The 22,112-nt window shown below is 36.5% G+C and overlaps 2 protein-coding genes across 2 annotated transcripts in view; both read left to right on the top strand.

Annotated features, from left to right (window-relative positions):
- Window positions 1-2,135: 2,135 nt before the first annotated feature.
- LOC113051773 (bolA-like protein 3) lies at window positions 2,136-4,597 on the top strand. The gene is made up of 4 exons (XM_026215837.1): window positions 2,136-2,317; window positions 2,522-2,651; window positions 2,736-2,824; window positions 4,075-4,597. Exons 1-4 carry the CDS (start codon window positions 2,288-2,290, stop codon window positions 4,138-4,140), a joined length of 315 nt encoding a protein of 104 aa, XP_026071622.1. The 5' UTR covers window positions 2,136-2,287; the 3' UTR covers window positions 4,141-4,597.
- A 696-nt stretch (window positions 4,598-5,293) lies between these two features.
- LOC113051772 (synaptic vesicle membrane protein VAT-1 homolog-like) overlaps window positions 5,294-22,112 on the top strand; it is a 41,341-nt gene continuing 24,522 nt past the window's right edge. The window contains exons 1-7 of the mRNA XM_026215836.1: window positions 5,294-5,589; window positions 5,931-6,060; window positions 7,932-8,147; window positions 8,382-8,524; window positions 10,670-10,773; window positions 11,886-11,941; window positions 12,075-12,269. Coding sequence (XP_026071621.1) covers window positions 5,300-5,589; window positions 5,931-6,060; window positions 7,932-8,147; window positions 8,382-8,524; window positions 10,670-10,773; window positions 11,886-11,941; window positions 12,075-12,269 — 1,134 coding nt within the window. The 5' untranslated portion in view covers window positions 5,294-5,299. The remainder of the gene's footprint in view (window positions 5,590-5,930; window positions 6,061-7,931; window positions 8,148-8,381; window positions 8,525-10,669; window positions 10,774-11,885; window positions 11,942-12,074; window positions 12,270-22,112) is intronic.

Genomic DNA, 22,112 nt, shown 5'->3' with positions numbered 1-22,112 from the left:
ATTTAGTTCCAAATCGGTTTCTTCTGTTGAACATTAAAGAAAATATTTTATAGAATCTGAAATGGATAGTTTCTGGCCTATTATTTCATTCATAGATGACAAATTAGATTTCAAATAACATTTTCACAACTGAAATAGGAAGTGTGCTATGAAATCTGATCGCCTTCCTGAATGAGGTATGAATCGATTCAAATCAATGGGCTGATTCAAAGCCTCTACCAGTCATTTTGACTAGTGCTGTGTCCTAAAGTGCCTACTTTTAATACTAACAAAAACAGACCTAAATGTAATCAAAGCTTTAAAATGAGTATTTATATATAAACGAACGATAAGGCAATAATAATTTGCTCAAAATATCAAAATCAAGATATTACATGATTGTATTGAACAACACTAGTAAAATACATAATGTAATATGCCTTTATATGAACATAACCAACATAAGAACATTATCATTTATTAAAACAAATACCCGAAGAGGGCGCCAATGGCCTGGTGATGTTTAACTTTACAGCGTGATTAAACGATGTTAAAAATACATTAAATTTTAATCTTTGGCCACATGCAGAAACGTTTATTTTGAAATCGCGATGTAGCCTACTATACATGGCATCTGACATAAGCTGATGTATTCTCCTGTGTTGGCAAAGGTTTATAAATGATTTACGTTACAAATCTTTGATAATGCACGTTAAGCAATTCAAATACACAACATATAATATACACAGGATGAGTTTAGCCCCTTTCACACAAACAGTCTTTACTGATAAATTACTGGTTAGTTAAAGTGTAGATCATGTGTGAACGGGGGTGTATTCCAGAAAGCAGGGTTAACTTACCGTGAACTAAACCCTGAAATCTCGGTTGATTAACCCCAAACCTTGCTTACTCGAGGTATGTGGTTCCAAAAACACGTCCGGGAGTAAGTTCATTCAACTCAGAGTATGTTCCTGGTTAAGACTCAAGACATTCTCAACAGAGCAACGAATCGACGACGAGTCACTATAGAAACGGACGCTAAGAAAAAGCGCGCCAAGCTGTTTCTTTCTTCTTCTTTTGTTCATTAGTTGTTTACCTGCTTAGTGCATATCGCCACCTTACTGATGGCTGTGCAATCATTTATTTATTTTTTCCAATCCTTGAGAATGTAAATTGTATTATTTGTTTTATGCTAATTATACATTAAGTCATATCAGATATGTATTTTGATTTAGAATTCAGACATTATAGAAAATACCACTCCATGTGTGAGATATAACATGTAATAAATAAAATATATAAATATATATAAGTTAAACATTACCTTGTCATATTGTTTTATAATTTATACATACCTCTTAATACATAATTTATAGATAACTCTTATATATGCCAATAAAATAAATAATCATATTAGAGTAATATATTACCTTATTTATTAATTATATTAGCGCTTCCTCATTAACATATCATATATATATATATATATATATATATATATAAAATAGGCTATATTACATATTGTATAATTATATATTAATCTGTCACCCCATTGAAGGCTCGCTGTAGTGAACTAACCCTGGAACATAACCTGCTCCGGAGCAGGTTAAGTTTAGAGAGTGAGTTGCTATGACTACTAACATACCCTGAAAGTTACCTCTGTTTTTGGAACCCAAAGTTGAGGTTATCCGCTTACTTACTCTTAAACATACCCGGGTATGTCACATAACCTGCTTTCTGGAATACCCCCCAGGACCTTTTCAAAAATCCCAGTAAATATGTTCTGGCAATCATATGGTTCTTACGGAGGTGACGTGAATAATCTGAACTGTTTATAAATACTTATTTATAAACTTAATATTTAATTATTACTTATTTAATTATACTTAATATTTTTATGTAAATATGCACACTATTAGCCATTAAAGTGTGCACTGATCCAGACTTCAAAAATGACCTGAAATAGTAGACCATCCGGGGACTTATGGTATACTCTTTTGAACATACAACGCTTTGGGACGCACTTATTTTTTTTTTATCTAAGGTACTATTTAGGATGGACACGTATGAACATTGGGACCATAGACTGTTTGGGACCATATTTGGGACGCGGGATAAATAATATATAAGTAGATTAATAGTTTGATCAGCAGGGGGCGCCATGAAAGTGTTCCTGAAGGTGGTGACGACATATTCACGAGACGAGCAGCACTGGAGTTAAACAGGACATGACTTTGTCAAGTCTATATTCGGCTTAATATTTATTTTATTATACTTTGATGAACTGACGAACTGTCTCGACGCCAAAATGTCTGTGCTCAGAACCATCAGATGCAGCGTAAATATTTGAATCTGCTCTCTCTGTTTTAACGCGTGTGTTTTGTTTGCGTTTGCTCAAAATGACGTGTTGCATGCGTTAATGTGACAGAGTCGTTTGACCCACTCACAGAATAAAGCTGCACTGTCGCCTTGTCAGATACCACGCTGGAATAATATCATATTGTAAAACCATCGTTGCATTTGTGTCTTTCCGTGTATTTAGCCTCAAGTGTTGTGTAGAGGTCTGCTCGCGCGGTCTGCTTCCAGTCTGACTGATGCAGAGACGAGACTCACGCGACTGTTGAAGGAGAAGTTTCCTCGCGCTTCATCGCTCAAGGTGGTGGATATATCAGGTAATGAAGCGTCAGATCTGAATTGTGTTTAAACGGCCAGGAAATGTATGCATGCTTGCTGTAATGTCTCTGGGTTCATTTCAGGAGGCTGTGGTGCAATGTACGAGATACACATCGAGTCTGATGAGTTTAGAGGAAAGAGGACAGTGCAGCAGCACCAGTTAGTCAATCAGGTAAAAGTCATATCGGATATTTAGAACTTGATGCAGTAAACAGTTCTATTAGCTCTGTTAGTTCTATTTTATATATTTTTTATTTAAATTGTCATGTGCGTTGTCTTTAAAAGTAGATACATTAAACGTAATTTCTGAATTAGTGCGAGCTCCTGAAAGCTGTGCATCATAATAATTATTGATTTAATATCACTGAGCAAGCTTTAGTATTAAAGCATGACTGTTAGTGGTTTTTATGCAACATTTCAGTAAAAATTAAGTAAAAGGGAGAGAGTCCATGACATAATTCTGCACAACGCAAAATAATAATTTTGAAAAATATCTTCTTTTTTTTTGTCATACAATGAAAGCCGGTGGAGTCCATTGTTTGTTTGTGACCCCAATCATCTTTTGTGTTCTGCAGAATGAAGTCATACAGGTTTTATTACACAAGTGTGCCAAATATGGCCTTGTAGTTCCCCTTTTTCTCTCCCACCATCAATGAAAAGAGTTCCAAAAAAAAAACAAAACAGGCCAAAGCAACATACGGCCTGGCACAGAGTATTTGAGAAACCGCAGTTTCCTCTCCTCTTTCCTTTTCTTTTCATCCCAGCTATCCAAACAGGATGCATGAATAATAGTCTTGTTTGTCTGACTTTTTTTTGTTTTTGTGGCCTTTTACATAAAGCCGGTTTCAATGGACACCCATGTAAGTTTGAGCAAAGTCTGTTATTTTTTTCAAGCTCGTTAAAATTGAGCGTTTTTTAGCAGGGTTCATCATTATGGTGACCTGCACAACACAACTATCCTATCCAGAATTATAGGTTTGATTCTGGGTAAGAGATCACAAGTCAAAATGATCTTATACAGTAAAGCCACTCCCCCTGTATCTCTTAAAAAAAATTAAAGCACTTCACAGTAAAAGAATTTTAGAGACAAAATAGCCTTCTCAAACTTTCATGCCAGCAACAGTGTCTTTTTTTTCTTTTCTTGGACATATTTCATAACACTCTCTTAACGTTCAACAGAGAAGTGAATTGCATAAACTCAGTGAGAACCCACTGAACCAGATCTAACCTGGATTGGTTTTGTCAACTCTAAACCTATGCTGTGTTTGTTCAATCAGCTTTGTGTAACAAGCCACTTGTCTCATCTTATTATTTCTCTGACTAATTCATTACTGTAGTTATTTGATTGCTAATCAGATCACAATACATGTCATTAAAATAGTATTCAGTGTAAATCATAATCTGTGGTTTGTTGTTCAACAGGCTCTTAAAGATGAGATTAAAGCCATGCACGGTCTGCGGATATTCACTGATGTTCCTGGAAAATAGCAACTGCTCGGCGTCATTCTCACATTGTGTCAGTCTGCCGTCTTATATCACACACCTCAGTCTCTCAGTCTGTCTCTCTTTTTAAAGTAAAATATGCAGAGTTATAACAGTGGCAAATAAATACTCTACATTTATAAATAAAAATGTATAGTTAGATATGGTTCACAAATGCTGTGATACGCACATAAGAAAAGACTTGTCATGTTGTTTTTGCTGTAAATGAGAGCGTGAAAGAAAAATGTAAAAATAAGTGTGCAAGGCATGTGGATGGTTTGAATCTTCATTGTTCAGTAGTTTATTGATCCCATTGTTTGTCTACAATTACACTTGAAGTAGATTTGTCAGTTATCAGATTTTTTTTTGTTCTGTTATGTCTGTTGATCCATTAAATCATGTCACATCCTTTACCCTTGTGTGGCAGAAGATTGATCCTATTCTAGGTCAAGCAAACCAATAATTATCAATTATTTTTATTTCATATGTAATTTCTTCGGTGCGTGTATTTTTTTTTAATGACTTGCATGGACCATTTCACCACTAGATGTCATTTTTGTGTTTTGTAACAAAAAGCATTTCCCTTGTGGCATTTTTAATTGTATCGCCAATACAGGTACAGTGGTACTGAGGAGAAACCTTCTTATCAAGTATTTATTTATTTATTTCGTAGGCAATTACTAGTTCTACGGTACAGTATGTTATTTGGTTACAGTATTCTGCTTTCCAGTGAAAAGCATCCAATAAATTTCATTTGAGTGAATCGGTTCGCTCGGACAGTTCATTTCAGTGCTTCTAATTGTATATATCTATATAACCGAGTATTTTTACGACGTAGTTCTTATTATCGACTTAAATACTTAGTTAAATATTCCTGTTTATGATTGTACTTGCGAATAAAATGTATACAGCATCTTTAGTTTTAGTGAACCGCTTCCATAACTGATTTATCGACTCTTGAGAAGCTTCTCTTTTAATTTTTATTTATTTATTTTGGAGGTGCAACAATATTTCCTTATACTGTTTAGCTCTTTATTTTTCCAAAAGTCTCATACATTTTACAATAACCTCTTTAACAGTCAAGTAATTCACAAACGTTGTGCGAATCGGTTCCAATGAACGATTCGCAAGAACGATTCGTTCACGATTCGAACATCACTAGTGGATGGTGCGGCAGGAGCAGCAAAGAGCGCAGTCTCCTGGAGGGATTCCGCAGACCGTTAGGCTGTTCACATCACCTTCAGACATGGCAAAGGAAGGGACTGAGATTGCTGAAGAGACCGAGCAAATGATAGACCAGAAGGAGCCGGACAATCCCGTTTCTGCGGTTGTAGATTCAAAAGAAATGCGTGCTGTGCTGCTCACGGGCTTTGGTGGTCTAAACAAACTCAAAGTCACCAAGAAACCAATGCCAGAGCCTCAAGAAGGAGAAGTCAAAATTCGCGTGAAAGCATGGTAATTATCTCAGCTTGCATAGTCATTTAATAATTGTTTTTCAGCATGCGTGATGACTGTGGTGTGGCGCATCTGAGACTCGCGCGACTGGCTGGCAGCAGCAGCAGCAACATGTTGCAGCAAGAAGAACAAGTGCTTTCATCTAATATCCGTATTAGTAATGATATTTAAGATTTTAATATTTCATGATTTGAATGCTGGTGGTTTTGGAAGTAAATCATCATCAAAAAAAAAAACTGGTGAATAAATGTATGGGTCCAGAATACTTTATTACATTAATTATTAAAATAAACTAGAATTAAGTATTACATTTATCTTGACATCAACATTTAATTTTACAGTGGACTGAACTTTCTTGATCTAATGGTGCGTCAAGGAAATATTGATAATCCTCCAAAAACACCTTTTGTGCCTGGATTTGAGTGTTCTGGGATTGTAGAGAGTGTTGGAGAAAACACTGAAGGCTTTGAGGTATGTGCAGAAATGTTTGCAATGCTGATTTGTTGGTTGTGCACATATTCAGTAATATTTTGATTTTATACTTTTCTAACCTTTCATTAAATTTTTGTATTTTTTTTTTTTTAATTGAAAGAAGAAAAAAAAGCTCTGGTTTTATATGCATCTAATTTCAGTCTGGCATTGATAATTATAATAGTTTGCTCTATGGAGTTTGAAGGAGTAGTTCACCAGTTTGCTGAAAATGTATACACCCTCTGGCCATCTAAGATGTAGGTGAGTTTCTTCATTGGAACAGATTTGGGTGACTTGCTCACCAGTAGATCTATAGCAGTGAATGGGTGCCGTCAGAATGACAGTCCAAACAGCTGATAAAAACATCATGATAATCCACAAGTAATTCACACCACGATAGTCCATCAATTGACATTTTGTGAAGCAGAAAGCTTTGTGATTGTTAGAAACTAATCCAGCGTTTTAACTATAAACCAGTGCTCTTGGCCAAAATGATTGAAGCCATAATTCATATTAGCGCTTCCTCCAGTGAAAAAAAAAAAAAAAAAAATCCATCCTCTGTTGTCCTCTCACATCAAAATTCACTAAACATTTTTGTTTAAAACTGTTTTGAACTATTTCTGCTTCTAAACTATGCTTGATCTGTTCATATTTCTATCCTGACTCATCAGACGAGACCACCTTTTCACTGGAGAAAGCAATCTAATGGATAAAGGAGTTGTATTTTAGCTGGAAGCAATTGTTTGGAGGTTAAACATTTTAAATGGTGGATTTGTTTGTTACAAACACACAGCTTTTCATTTCACAAGATGATAATTGATGGGCTGGAATCGTGTGGATTACTTGTGATGTTTTTATCAGCTGTTTGGACTCTCATTCTGACGGCACCCATTCACTGCAGAGGACCCATTGGTGCATAAGTGATGTAATGCTAAATTTCTCTAAATCTGTTGAAAAAATGAACTCCTCTGCATCTTGAATGGCCTTAGGACACATGACACATCATTTCCATCTTTATCTGACCCTCTATCTCTTGCACTCTATATTATAATTGTATTATTAAAAAAATGTTTTACATTTATATCTTTCTTTACATTTTATTATACAATTAACAAAAGCAAAAAAGACTTAACACTATCTTGCTCTATTCTTTTTCTATTCTATCTGTTTATTATATTATTTAAAAAGCCTTTGCTATGTGTTCTGCGCTTAAAGTTGCAGTAGGTAACTTTTGTAAATATATATTTTTTTTACATATTTGTGAAACCTGTCATTATGTCCTGACAGTAGAATATGAGACAGATAATCTGTGAAAAAATCAAGCTCCTCTGGCTCCTCCCAGTGGTCCTATTGCCATTTGCAGTTACGGACCGCTCCCGGTAAGAAACAACCAATCAGAGCTGCGGTCCGTAACTTTGTTTGTGTTCAAAATGTAGAAAAATGTATATAATAAGCGAGTACACCATGAATCCATTTTCCAAACCGTGTTTTTAGCTTGTCTTGAATCACTAGGGTGCACCTATAATAAGTGTTTATATTCAGACTATTTTAGATTGCTTCGGGGATACCGCGGCAGAGTAACCCAGTACCTTTGTGATTCTTCATAGACATAAACAGAGAGAAGTAGTTCTGGCTACGATGTTCTTCCGCAAGACGCAAGCAGTTCTATTTATTAACCGCTAGAGCATCAAAAGTTCCCTACCGCAGCTTTAAGCCAACTGAGACTTGTTATAGCACTTAGCATTGCTCTTTTGTTGATTTTGATTGCTTCCATTGTCCTCATTTGTAAGTCGCTTTGGAAAAAAGCGTCTGCTAAATGACTAAATGTAAATGTAACTATTCCTTTAAGGACATGTCTTGTCTTCTTTCAGATCGGTGACAGAGTGATGGCTTTTGTAAACTACAGTGCTTGGGCAGAGGTGGTGTGCACACCGTTGGATTTTGTGTATAAGATCCCAGACGACATGACGTTCCCAGAGGCGGCTGCCTTCTCTATGAACTTTGTGGCTGCCTACATGATGCTGTTTGAAGTGGCCAATCTCCGGGAGGGGATGTCTGTGTTAGTTCACTCCGCAGGAGGTGCGGTGGTAAGTGTGTTGCTTTGAGGGAAAGGGTTAGTAAAGAAACATTAAAGTTTTATTTTAGCTTATAGAAAAATGGGGATTTGGATACAAAACATCATCGTAACGATCCAGTTTTGATATTTAGCTTTCCTAGTTTAACAAGCGAATATCAAAACAGCTTTATTAATTGGCTTATGGTGGGATGTGATCAAAATTATTATTCAAAACTATTGATCTTCTCCTCTTTTTCCATATTAGGGTCAAGCAGTCACTCAATTGTGTTCCACTGTCCCGAATGTCACTGTGTTTGGGACCGCCTCTCCCTTCAAACACGAAGCCATACAGCACTCAGTCACTCATCTGTTTGACAGAAACATCGACTGCGTTCCAGAAGTTAAGAAGTAAGCACAAACGCTGTTTTTGACGTTACATGAAAGTAAACGAGCGTCGAGAAACAGGATTGGTTAGGTGATGAGAATATAATACATGAGTCATACTGGGAGGAGAAGGCAAGTGTGAGAAGGCAGACGTCACCAGTGCTTCCTCTAGACCTGCGTGGCACCTGTCCCCATGGCAACACCCAGCAGATGGGAAGGTAGTGTGTTGTAGTATGTATGTGGAGGGGCACCTGTACGTCCTGCTTATCAACCACACAAAGCCTGAAAATGTGCAGCAACTGACTCATTCAGAGCCAGCCGTGACAAATTTAAGTAAACATTATATTGCAGGAGTTTTAAGGGCTGGTGTCTAAGGGTGCTTTCACACTAGCACTTTTGGTGCACACCCGGGGTCGATTGACGTCAGAATTCGGTTCGTTTGGATGATGTGAACGCTGTCTTCCGTACTCGGATGCGCACCTGCGAATCAGACCCAGAGTCCGCTTAACAACGGTGGTCTGGGGTACACTTCATGTGAACTCTGGTAAGGTTCACTGCTTATGTGAACGCAATCGTACCAAATCGCGGAAGTGAACCGCTTTTAATGACAAATTATTTGATGAAAATGTGTGTTTGTGGTTTGTGTGTGTGTTTCACTCACTTTCCCGATGAGTGTGACTGATGCGCTGCAAGCAGAGAGCTGTACATCTCATTTATGTTCTCCTTCAACGTTCTTTAGATCATTTTCAGTACATTGGTAAGACAGACGCAAGTGCCGTTATGTACCGAAGCTTTATCAACAAAACGAACAGTTCAAAAACGTAATACATAAAAGTGCAGAGAGTAATGTTATGCATTTGCCGCCTTCTCCCCCCTTGCCCAAGCAACGGGGTAAACAGCTGCTGGCTTGATGACGCAAGCGAAACGCGGTTCGGACCGAAATATTACAATATGAACACAGTCCAGCAGGGGAAGGGGGAGGGGGGAGCAACCGAACTCGAGTTCGGACCAGGCAAGTGAACCAAGTGTGAAAGCACCCTAAAATTTCCTATGGTGAATCTCAATTGTAATGCATTTTTTGTTGATTTTGTATTGGTTACTTTAAAAAAAAAGAAAAGTACTGAAACAAGACCATGGTGCAGTAATTGGTAAAAATACATGGTAATTCTAAAATATAATAACACCAACAACAACATTTTCTTGGTTTGTGTCTAGAATGATATGTATTTTATTGAAGTGATTTTATGCATGTTTATGTTCTGGTTAAGCCAGAAAATGTGCAGCAACTGATTCAGTCAGAGACAATTGCAACAAATTTGAGAAAACTCTTTTTTTTATTTTTATGGACTGTTGTCTAACATTTCCTACAGTGGATGTATAAAGCATGTTTTGTATATTTTTATTGGTTTCCCTTGCAAAAAAAAGGTATTATGGCAATTCTAAAATACACAAACATAGTTTAGTTGAAATCTTGAATGATATAAAAATATGTGTTTAATTGAAATTATTTGACCTTGATGCATGTTTTTGGTAAAAAAAAATAAAAAAGCCAGAAAATGTGCAGAAACTGAGGAAACATTATTTTGTTTTAATATTACTATTAACGTTTTTCTTTTCTTTTTTTTCAAGATTTAGGTGCTTTTGTCCAACGATTCCTATGGTGGATAGGAATGGTGGCCACCATAGGATTTCATTTGTAAACAACATATTACTATGTTGGTTTATTTATAGAAAACTATGGCAGTATTATGTACTTTTTGTGTAATTCTAACAAAATGTTTTATTGAAGTGATTTATTCACTTAAATGGAGTATGAGAGAGAAGCTCAGCACTCTTGTCATCTCTGTGGTTCCACATTCCAGTCAGGATCAGGGGCAAAGCAAAATTTAATCGGACTCAAGTTGGTCTTGCTTCCACAATAGGCAGGACCCGGGGCATCACAAGACCTCCTAATGGTCAAGATTTGTAGGCGGTCCACGAACCATGAAGACAGGAATGCATTAGAACCCATGTTTATAAAGACAAACCTTGCATTCATTATCAGCTGAACAATATTCAGTATTAGGGAATTATTAATATTCCAAATTTTCAGAGGCCCCCATTTAAGCAGCCTACCAGTGCTTAGAGCAGTAATACTGAATGATTAATGGTGTCTTTTTTCTTCTGCAGGATATCTCCAGATGGAGTAGACATTGTACTGGACTGTTTGTGTGGGGAGAACACAGGAAAAGGTCTAAGTTTGCTCAAGCCCATGGGAACGTACATCCTGTATGGTTGGTACTAACAGATGGAAGAGCATTTACATAATACTTATTAATAGTAATGTAGTTGTTTAGTTTAGGTATGGGGTGGATTAAAGAATCTAGAATATGGTCACACAGAGTAAGGCATAATATGTGCTTTATAACTATGAATAAACAGCCAGTATGCTAGTAATATGCATGCTAATAAACAGCTAGTTAATGGGGAGAATTGGTCCTATAGTACTATAAAAGATCTTCCCTTGTGAAAAATAATTTTAGCATACGTTTAAAAAAAAAAAGACTAATGGTGACAGAACTTTCATATTTGGTAACTATTGCATCATGCAATGGTCATGCATTGTAAAGAAAGAGATTGTAAGATGTTATTTTTTCCTCTGTTGGAAATATCCAAAAGGTTCATTTGTGACCTTCCGACCCTCATCTAAAAGCAGTCACTAGACACAATTGAGGTTAATCACATAATTCACATAGAAGATATTGCCTGCAACTTTAATTACTTCAATTCCCTTAGCTTTCTTGTCCATTAGGAATATCTAATTAGAAGAGACACCACAGAGATAATGTAAAATTTTGGTTAAAAAACACATTACTGCCAAATGAATGAATCAGTCATCATCATTCTGGATGGACCTTATTAATAAGAGTGCCATTTGGCATTGCTGTAATAGTGCCATGTTTTATTGCTTCATATGCCAAGATTGTACTTTGTATTCTACAACATCTCATGTCCATTAAAAATGTTATGTTTGAGCCACTTGCTCCAGCAAAAATGATCATTGTTTTCAGACAGGTTTCAGACATTGCTCAGATAGCTTGAAAGTCAATATTGGTGTGGCGGATTTGTTGAGATGCTCAAACAAGCAATGTTTTGAAGCCTTCACAGAGACATAGTGTTACACTCATCAGAAAAATCAATTAACCTGTGAGTGGTTTACTTATAGTTGACTTGACTCTGCAAGTTTACCCTATAAATCCTACTGTTCATATTTTATTCAGTCATCATTGTAGTGAATTTTATGTTTTACCTCCACAATAGCAACTGCACCTTTGATCATAAAATCAAACACAAAACACACACACACGTACAGTGTTAAAATGTACCTTTGTGAACATATTTCCAGGTTCATCAAACATGGTGACAGGAGAAACAAAAAGTTTCTTCAGTTTTGCTAAATCTGTGAGTAGAGTTTAATGTCTATTTCCCATAAAATGTAACCATCTTAATTGTTGGTACATTATGTAACTGTTTCATGTTTTGAAGTTTTGGTGGTCTGTTATCATTGTAAAAAAAATGGTTCTTTATCTCACAGTGGTGGCAGGTTGAGAAGGTGAACCCTATCAAACTGTATGAGGAGAATAAAGTCATAGCCGGATTCTCGCTCCTGAACCTCCTCTTCAAGCAGGGAGGGTGTAGCCAAGTCAAGACAGCAGTGCAAAAACTTCTTTCACTTTACAACCAAAAGAGGATCAAGCCTGTTGTTGATTCACTTTGGGCGCTTGAGGAGGTAAGGGACTGCTTTCATACACAGTCAAATTTTCTTTTGAAAGCTTGAAACTTGCAATGTAAACATATCACACGCATGTATTTAAGTCTGGAATGATGAAGATTTGGTAATGTTTTCGAAAGGAGTCTATGATTCTCACTTTGGCTATTTGAACGGATGTATTGTAAAAATTGTAAAAGTGTGAAATATTGTTACAATTTAAAATTATATATTTCTATTTAAATCTATTTTGATTTATTGCAATTTCCATTTCAGGATTCTTTGACTAATATGAAGTTCAATAGACCAGCATTTATTTGAAAACAGATATTTTTACTTGAAATGTTGTACTTTATTTATTTATTTATTTATTTTTTTACAAATTTTGTAATATTAAAAATGGCTTTTACTGTCAGTTTTGAACAATTTAACTTACCCAAACTTTTAAATGGTGTATCTTGGTGTCCACTTAATTATTAAGCAGCCAATACAGTTTTCTATTAATGATAATAGTAAAGTTTTTGTTTCTTGAGCCCTAATTTTAGCATGATGTTACACTGAAGACTGTAGTAATCTCGCATTCAAGAAGCAAGCCAATCGTAACAGACTGTATTTACATAGGTACAAAGCAGTTTAGAAATGGCCCATTTAATTCAGAGAGGTGTAACCTGTAGGATTAAGAGGGAGTAAAAACAAAATTTTGCCTTGTTTTAGATCATGAAAAAAGCAGTAAAGAAAAATACATGATATGATCTTTATGAGATCTAAACATGTCAAAATAAGCTTGAATTGCCATTCACAGCCCATTTTGATGTGAATTATTTACGTTTGAAACAGTCCATTTTGATCTAATGTTGATGTTAATGTAATTGATCAAATTAAAACAGTGGCTCATTTTATATTTAGAGTATGAAATCACTTTCTTTGTGCTCTCCTTGCCAGTGTGATTTCACTTCAGTTCTGTCATCAGTCAAGCAATAAATGTACCTCCTCTAAATCCCTGAAAATTGAATTCCCTGAAGCCCTGAAAGCTTGGCTTTTAAGGTTTGAATGCATGCGTGCAAATCTCTGTTCCTGCATATGATCAGCTGGTATCTAAGACCATCAGATGACAGGTGGACAGTCCAGGCCTGGTGCATCTTTTTGCTTTGATTACAGCTGGTTTATGTTGTTCTGTTTTTCCTACACAGCTATGTTTGTTTTCTACAAACCTGCCTGTGTTTTACAGAGCACTGTGTGATACGCTTCATTCACATTGCAGAAGTCTCTTTGAATTGACTGATAGCACATGGAGTGATTATTGCATTATTAATATTGAAAATGATGGAAAACTGCGATTTCCTGTGTGGCATGGTGGCACATTTTACTTTTTGGATTATGCAGCTGGATTTACTTATTCTTAGATACTATACTATACTGTACTAAGTTTTAGAATAAGAAAATGCACATGTGTACCATAAGTGTTGCTATCTACCAAAGTGTTTGCCCTTTATTGTGGCCATGCTAGAGCCATAGCTTTTTTTTTTTCCACTTCCATTTAATGCATTAAATTGATCAAAAGTGGCAGTTAAATTTTTTTTTATTATTACAAAAAATATATATATTTCAAAGTAATGCTGTTCATTTGACCTTTCTTTTAATCAAAGAAACCATAAAATGTATCATGGTTTCTGTAAAAAAATCTAACTGCCACAATAGTTTTTATTGATAATGTTAAGAAATTAATCTTAAGCACCAGATCGGCATATTAGAATGATTTCTGAAGGATCATGTTACACTGAAAAACTGAATAATGGCAAAAGAATTTAGCCTGGCCTACAAAGAAATAAATTATATTTGGAAACAACAACAACAAAAAAGTTGTTTTAAATTGTAATGATATTTCACAATATTACAGTATTTTTGGTCGGGTTGGGTTGTTAATATTTTTCAAGTGAACTCTCGAAATACTTTATTTAGGTAGTACTTTACAATAATAAACACATTAATACACTTTAATCTATTTCGTTTTGCTATTATTACTAAGGAAATAGTGGTAATGGGCAGCTTTTCCATCTAAAAGTAAGCGTAAGCAACAGCAGGAAGCTGAGGAAGACTATAATATACTGTAAACTCATGTCCGACCGCCCCCCCTCGGTCCAAAGCCAGAACCCCCCCATCCTCCTCTTTGGTGCTGGGCCTGAATGTCCCAAATAAATACAAAATTTGAGCTTATCTTGCCTCTTCCGTTTGCTTGTTTTTCTTGCAATATCAGGCAACACTGAACCATTAAAAGACTAATGATGAGTAAAGCTAGCTCAAGATATCAAATCTAACCCAAGATGTCAGAGTGTTAGTGTACAATCAGCCCTGTGAAAAAAAAACGAATCTTTAACTAAACACTTTAATTAAATTATATTTGTTTCTTATATTAAAAATGTTATATTTCAGTGCCCGCCATTGCAGTATAGTCCTCAAGCTCTCACAGTCCAAATGAAATCTTGCCAATTGCAGTTGCCAGCAAGAGGGTCCAAAATTAAAATAAATAAATAAATAAATGGTATTGAAAACTAAATCAAATCAAGTCAGTTGCCACAGAGAAATCTGCTTTGCAGTGAAATGAAATTTACTCACATCACTTTTATCAAATAAAAACAGCAAGGACGAGACTTGAGATTTGGTTATTACATTTTCTTAATACATCTACTAATAATACATCTGTCATCCATGTTAAAATTTTACATAGAGATGTAAGTTTAGAGATGAAATAGACATATGATTTAGACTACAGAAGAGCAATATCCCAAATAAATCAATTGAATTACATTTACATTTTGCAGATGCTTTTATCTAAAGCAATTTGCAATTGGGGGATACATAAAGTGATTCCTTTTAAATGTTGTAAACAGACACAGGAAGTTGATAATACCTAGTCTTAGCCATTGTTCGAACAAGTACAAGCTAGATAGAGAAGGAATGAATAGAGAGAGACATTTTCTTTTTTTTTATGACGAAGTCAAGTATTTTTTAAAGAGACGAGTTTTCAGCTGTCTCTTGAAAATTGTCATGGATTCAGCATTCCGGATAGGGGTGGGAAGATCATTCCACCAGCCAATAATGGTGAATGGGGAATGGAGAATGTTCTGGAAGTGATTTTGAGCCTGTGATGGTACCACGAGGCGTTGCTCACTAGTGGATCTCAGACTTCTGGAGGTGATGTAGATTCGTAGTAGTGAGTGGAAGTAGACGAGTGCTGTTCTATATGCAAGCATCAGTGTCTTGAACTTGATGCGAACCACAACTGGTAGCAAGTGCAAGGAGATAAAGAGAGGTATACATGGGGCTTTTTGGGGCTCATTGAAGACCAGTCATGCCGCTGCATTCTGAATCATTTGTAGAGGTTTGGTTGTGCTTGCTGGAAGTCCAGCCAGTAGAGCATTGCAGTAGTCCAGCCTATAAATGACAAGGGCCTGGACAAGAAGTTGTGCTAACACTTTAGAATGAGTAACGCTTATTAACTATTAACCATGACTTTTCTCTCAATAAATTCTTAGTTTGCTGCTTATTAATAGTTAGTAAGGTAGTTGTTTAGTTTAGGTATTGGGTAGGATTAAGAATATAGAATAAGGTCATGTAGAATAAGGCATCAATATGTGCTTAATTGGAACTGATACATGGCTAATATTCTAGTGATGTGCATGCTAATAAGCAACTAATAGGTGTAACCGTAAAATAAAGTGTTAGGGGCCTGATCTTTCTGATGTTGTGCAATGAAACCTGCAAGATTGAGTAGATCTGTGCAGCTACCATTGGATCATCTGGTTGAAATGAAAGATAGATCTACAGTATTGTTCAAAATAATAGCAGTACAATGTGACTAACCAGAATAATCAATGTTTTTAGTATATTTTTTATTGCTACGTGGCAAACAAGTTACCAGTAGGTTCAGTAGATTGTCAGAAAACAAACAAGACCCAGCATTCATGATATGCACGCTCTTAAGGCTGTGCAATTGGGCAATTAGTTGAAAGGGGTGTGTTCAAAAAAATAGCAGTGTCTACCTTTGACTGTACAAACTCAAAACTATTTTGTACAAACATTTTTTTTTTTTCTGGGATTTAGCAATCCTGTGAATCACTAAACTAATATTTAGTTGTATGACCACAGTTTTTTAAAACTGCTTGACATCTGTGTGGCATGGAGTCAACCAACTTGTGGCACCTCTCAGCTGTTATTCCACTCCATGATTCTTTAACAACATTCCACAATTCATTCACATTTCTTGGTTTTTGCTTCAGAAACAGCATTTTTGATATCACCCCACAAGTTCTCAATTGGATTAAGGTCTGTTGATTGGGCTGGCCACTCCATAACATTAATTTTGTTGGTTTGGAACCAAGACTTTGCCCGTTTGCTAGTGTGTTTTGGGTCATTGTCTTGTTGAAACAACCATTTCAAGGGCATGTCCTCTTCAGCATAGGGCAACATGACCTCTTCAAGTATTTTAACATATGCAAACTGATCCATGATCCCTGGTATGCGATAAATAGGCCCAACACCATAGTAGGAGAAACGTGCCCATATCATGATGCTTGCACCTCCATGCTTCACTGTCTTCACTGTGTACTGTGGCTTGAATTCAGAGTTTGGGGGTCGTCTCACAAACTGCCTGTGGCCCTTGGACCCAAAAAGAACAATTTTACTCTCATCAGTCCACAAAATGTTCCTCCATTTCTCTTTAGGCCAGTTGACCTCTTCTCTTCTGCACATGCCTTTTTTTTAACAGAGGGACTTTGCAGGGGATTCTTGAAAATAGATTAGCTTCACGCAGACGTCTTCTAACTGTCACAGTACTAACAGGTAACTCCAGACGGTCTTTGATCATCCTGGAGGTGATCATTGGCTGAGCCTTTGCCATTCTGGTTATTCTTCTATCCATTTTGATGGTTGTCTTCCGTCTCTCTGGTTTTGCTCTCCATTTTAAGGCATTGGAGATCATTTTAGCTGAACAGCCTATCATTTTTTGCACCTCTTTATAGGTTTTCCCCTCTCTAATCAACTTTTTAATCAAAGTACGCTGTTCTTCTGAACAATGTCTTGAACGACCCGTTTTCCTCAGCTTTCAAATGCATGTTCAACAAGTGTTGGCTTCATCCTTAAATAGGGGCCACCTGATTCACACCTGTTTCTTCACAAAATTGATGACCTCAGTGATTGAATGCCACACTGCTATTTTTTTGAACACACCCCTTTCAACTAATTCAACTAATTGCCCAATTGCACAGCCTTAAGAGCGTGCATATCATGAATGCTGGGTCTCATTTGTTTTCTGAGAATCTACTGAACCTACTGGTAACTTGTTTGCCACGTAGCAATAAAAAAATATACGAAAAACCTTGATTATTCTGGTTAGTCACATTGTACTGCTATTTTTTTGAACAATACTGTATGTGTCATCAGCATAGCATGGGTAGGAGTAGCCATGTTGCCTGTATGATGGAACCCAGTGATGATGCGCATATGGAGAAGAGGAGGGTTCCAAGAACTGACCCCTGAGGAACCCCAGTGACCAGTTGATGTGCTTTGAATACCTTGCCTCCCCAAGCCACCCTGAAAGACATACCAGTGAGATAGGATTCAAACCAGCAAAGTGGAATCCCTGTGATGTCCAGTGATGAGAGGGCAGACAGAAGGATCTGATGATTGACAGTGTCAAAAGCAGCAGATTGATCCAGCATAATAAGAGCTGATGATTTGGAATCAGCTTTTTTAATTCGTTGGGCTTCCGTGAATGACAGTAGCGCAGTCTCAGTTAAATGGCCACTGCTGAAACCTGACTGATTAGTTTCCAGTTTGTTGTTCTGTGAAAGAAACAATGATACATGGTTGAAAATAACTCTTTCAAGGGTTTTCGCTATGAATGGAATGAGAGAGACCAGTCTTTAGCTATCTGTAAGTGAAGTGTTTAATTTAGGCTTTTTGAGCAGTGGGGTTACCCGAGCCTTCTTGAATGCAGTGGGGAAGGTGTCTGTGAGGAAAGATGTGTTGATGATGTGTGTGAGTTCTGGTAAGAGTGTAGGAGAGATTGCTTGGAAAAGGTGTGAGGGGATTGGGTCAAGAGGGCATGTTGTAGGATGGCTGGAGAGGAGAAGTTTTAATACTTCTGCCTCAATGGCTAGGTTTACATGCACCCAAATAATCCATTTGTAATTGGATTAACAGCTCAATCGGATTGAAAAATGTTCATATAAACACCTTAATCAATCCGATTGAGCTCGATCCAAATGAAATTTCGATCGGATTGAATGGGGTGGTTTATCCCTCTTCCAATATGATTGAGAGTGCATGTAAATACTTGATCGGATTGAACCATGAAAATGAAAGAACTGCGCATGTGCAAGGATGCAGAATATGACGCACGGAAGGAGCTGCTCTTCCTTTTAAATAAAGTGTTGTATAAATGCGTGTCCCATCATTATAAAACTTTCCTTTCACTCGGCAACTGTGACAACCTTGTTTTGGATACTCATCCACAGGCGATCCGGTTTGGGAGTGGGGAGGGGCTTTTTTTTTTTTTGCGTGATAAATTGAGCAGCACAGCGGTTTATATGTATATTTATCCATTAATGTGTAAATATTAATTCTGCAGTTAAAAAACAAATAAAGAAACCTATGTAGTTCAGTGGTTATTATGTGCAAACAATGAGATGCTCTATAGTATCTATATGTCACGTTCACTTTTTACTTTCACTTTCACTATTTGAGCAGTGTGCGCATGTCAAAAAAAATCTATTCCTATTTGAAGCTTATGACACATAAACACACACGTCAACCCAATCACTTTATTAAACATTCATGTAAACACTACAATCAGATTAATCAATCGTAATGAATTCAGTCCGATTGAACCAAAAAGTGTGGTGGGGACAGAAGGAGAAGATGGGAGTTTTAGCAGTGGATGTGGTTGGCTTGGAGTCCTGTGTGTGTGGGGCTGAGAATTGATTATTGTTCTGGTTTTGTCTGTGAAGAATGTGGCGAAATTCAGCTGTTATATTAGTGGTGGGAGGTGGTAGAGTGGGACAGAGGAGAGAATTTAATGTTTTTAATAGATTATGTGTCTGGAGTGCTGCTGATCTTAAGGAAGTGTGAAAATTTGGCAGTATGGACTTCAGCAGAGAAAGATGAAAGCAAAGACTGATAAATACTGAGATCTGATGGATATTTTGATTTGAACCATTTTCTGTCTGCTGCCCTGGGTTTGGTCACAGAGAACATCAGATAACCAGGGGTTAGAGGAGGAAGCCCATGCTAGCCTGGAAGAGAGAGGACAAATTTTGTCTAAACTAGAGGTTAAAGTAGACCATAAATGTCCTGCATTCACATTCAGAGATGAGAAATTGGTAAGTGAGGGAAGAGAGGAGGATATTATGGAGGAAGGATGTAGTTTAAATCTAATGAAGAAATGGTCAGAGATATGTAGGGGTTTTACCAAAATGTTTTCTGCAATACAATTGTGTGTGTAAATTAAGTCAAGTTGGTTGCCTGATTTGTGCGTGCTTGTAGAATAAGTCATTTGAGATCAAATGAAGCAAGGAGTGAATGGAAGTCTGTAGCATAAGGCTTGTCCAGATGAATGCTGAAGTCACCAAAGAGTAAAAGTGGACTGACATCCTCCGGGAATGAGGACAGCAGACCATCCAGCTCCTCTAGGAAGGTGGATAAAATTTGCCCAGGAGGGCGGTAAATTACCAGAACCTGTTTTATAGGCGCTCTTACAGTGAACACATGAGATTCAAATGAGTTATAACTGCATAGGATAGAGTGGGTTGTGTATTTCCAGTTGTTAGAAAAGAGCAAACCAGTGCCCCCACCCCGGCCAGACTGACAGGGTGGGTGTGAGGTCTCAGTCAAGCCCAAGATGCTGAGTGTGGATTGTAAAGAAAAAGCTGAAATAATAATATATAAAAAATGAACTTTTATCTACTCCTTTTGCGGTATTCCTGTTGCAAAACTCACTTGTGCACTTGTATATGTTGATGTGAGAGAGCAGGGGTGGGGCTGTGGTGCAAATGAAGACGTTTTATTGGTCAGTGCCTGACCAGTGAACAACGCCAGTCATCGTGACTTGCCAAGAAAGAAATTTGTGTTTTATGCATATGTATCAGTTATTAACGCTACAAACTATTAGCTTAGCTTTTCAAACAGGTCCATTACTGACAAGCAAATTAAGAATTTAATCCAATGAAGAAGTTTTAAATTCTTTTTTACAAAACATAAACAGGAATTGCAACTGGAAGTGGGTTGTAAGTGCCGACTTGACATTGAACAGCGAGATTTAAGTAAAGTGCAAAAGTAAATATGCTGTAAACATTTGTGTCTGTCATTTTCTTGAATGTAATTTTACACATTTGTAGATATTAATGTGCAACGTCCAATTCAAAACACAGATGTTTTTATTATTGTCTGTGTGGGCACGTTGAAAGATTCAGCTTTTCACATCAGAGCTGAGTGTAAATTTCAATTTACAATTACAAATATTAATATGACAAGTTCTCACATGCAGGTATTTAAAAAATATAAGTACCATTTAAATATGCTGTTACAGTCTATTGTGGAGCAGAATTCTTACTGAAAGGTATTGATATTTACATGTTTGTATAATTTTATTAGTTATAATTGCTTGTTGATATAACTTTTAATATTCTATAAAATCGATAGCAGTTGAATTGTATTTATTTTTCCTTTGCTTTTTTTAGCCTATGACTGAATCCCAGCCATGCTCATATTCTGAACACCAATACATGTGGAATTTTGTTATGCTAGGCTGAACTAATATTATAGTAAGCTTTAATAGCTGTCTTCTGTATGACTTTCTCCGTACTATGATTCAGTTTCTCACTCAATGCTTTCACACATTTCCTCCTGTTTCCCTACAGCTGGTTGAGTGCAGTGTTTATATCACACTGATTGATTGCATCAACTGAGACTATGTGTCAGACTCTTGAATTTGTGGATATTACAGCATTTGTCTTTTTGTGTGTATAATCAATTTAAGCGTTAGTGTTTTTCTACGTGGTTTTGGGGGGAAATTTCTGTTTGTCAGCACAAGAATGCATCATTGACAGATGTTTTAGTGCTGTGCTGGAGGGAGTATCATGACTGCTTGGGAAATAATATTTTATAAGAGATGGCTATTAGTTTTTAGTCAGAATGTATGAGTATGTGGTTTCAATACAATATTACATGTGAACGTGTTTCATGACACAAAAGCATGAAAAGGTTCAGTAACATAAGGTTTTGTCCAAACTAAGTAGGCCTACCCAAAAAGCAGGGTCAAGCACCATCCAGAATTTAATCAAAACTTACAATTTGATTAAACAGAATTACAGTTTAGGACAAAGAAATCAAGTGAATTGAAAATCAAATAAATCCATATATGCATAAGTAGAAAAGGAAAGGTCAAATTCAAACTCATGGATTGAAAAAGAGACTTTTAAATTCTGAATAATAATAGTTTTAATTATTATAATAATATATATTATACAATTAGTACTCATTCTGAGCTCTTGCCGTGGTTCACTTGCACACAGAATCATGTCCCATTGAATCCATCTCTATTGTATGGTGTAGCAATTTGATACCGAGCTATATTCAAAAAATAAGAGCAGAAAAGAAACTTGAAATTGCTGCTAAAAAAAAAAAAAAAAAAAAAAAACGGCTTAAAACAAGCTGGTTAGACTATTTCATTACTCTCTTTAAAATAAAGGTTATTTATTAGCATCTGTGGCTACATAAAAAACTTTGAACATCCATGGAATTATTTTTTAAGATGTATATTTAAAAGGGATTTTGGGCACTTTTAAGATCTGGATGAACAGCCAAACC

This window comes from Carassius auratus, chromosome 32 (genome assembly GCF_003368295.1).
Source record: "Carassius auratus strain Wakin chromosome 32, ASM336829v1, whole genome shotgun sequence".
Taxonomy (NCBI): Eukaryota; Metazoa; Chordata; class Actinopteri; order Cypriniformes; family Cyprinidae; genus Carassius; species Carassius auratus.
Note: the sequence above shows the minus strand (reverse complement) of the source record. Positions and strands in the feature narration are given on the sequence as shown.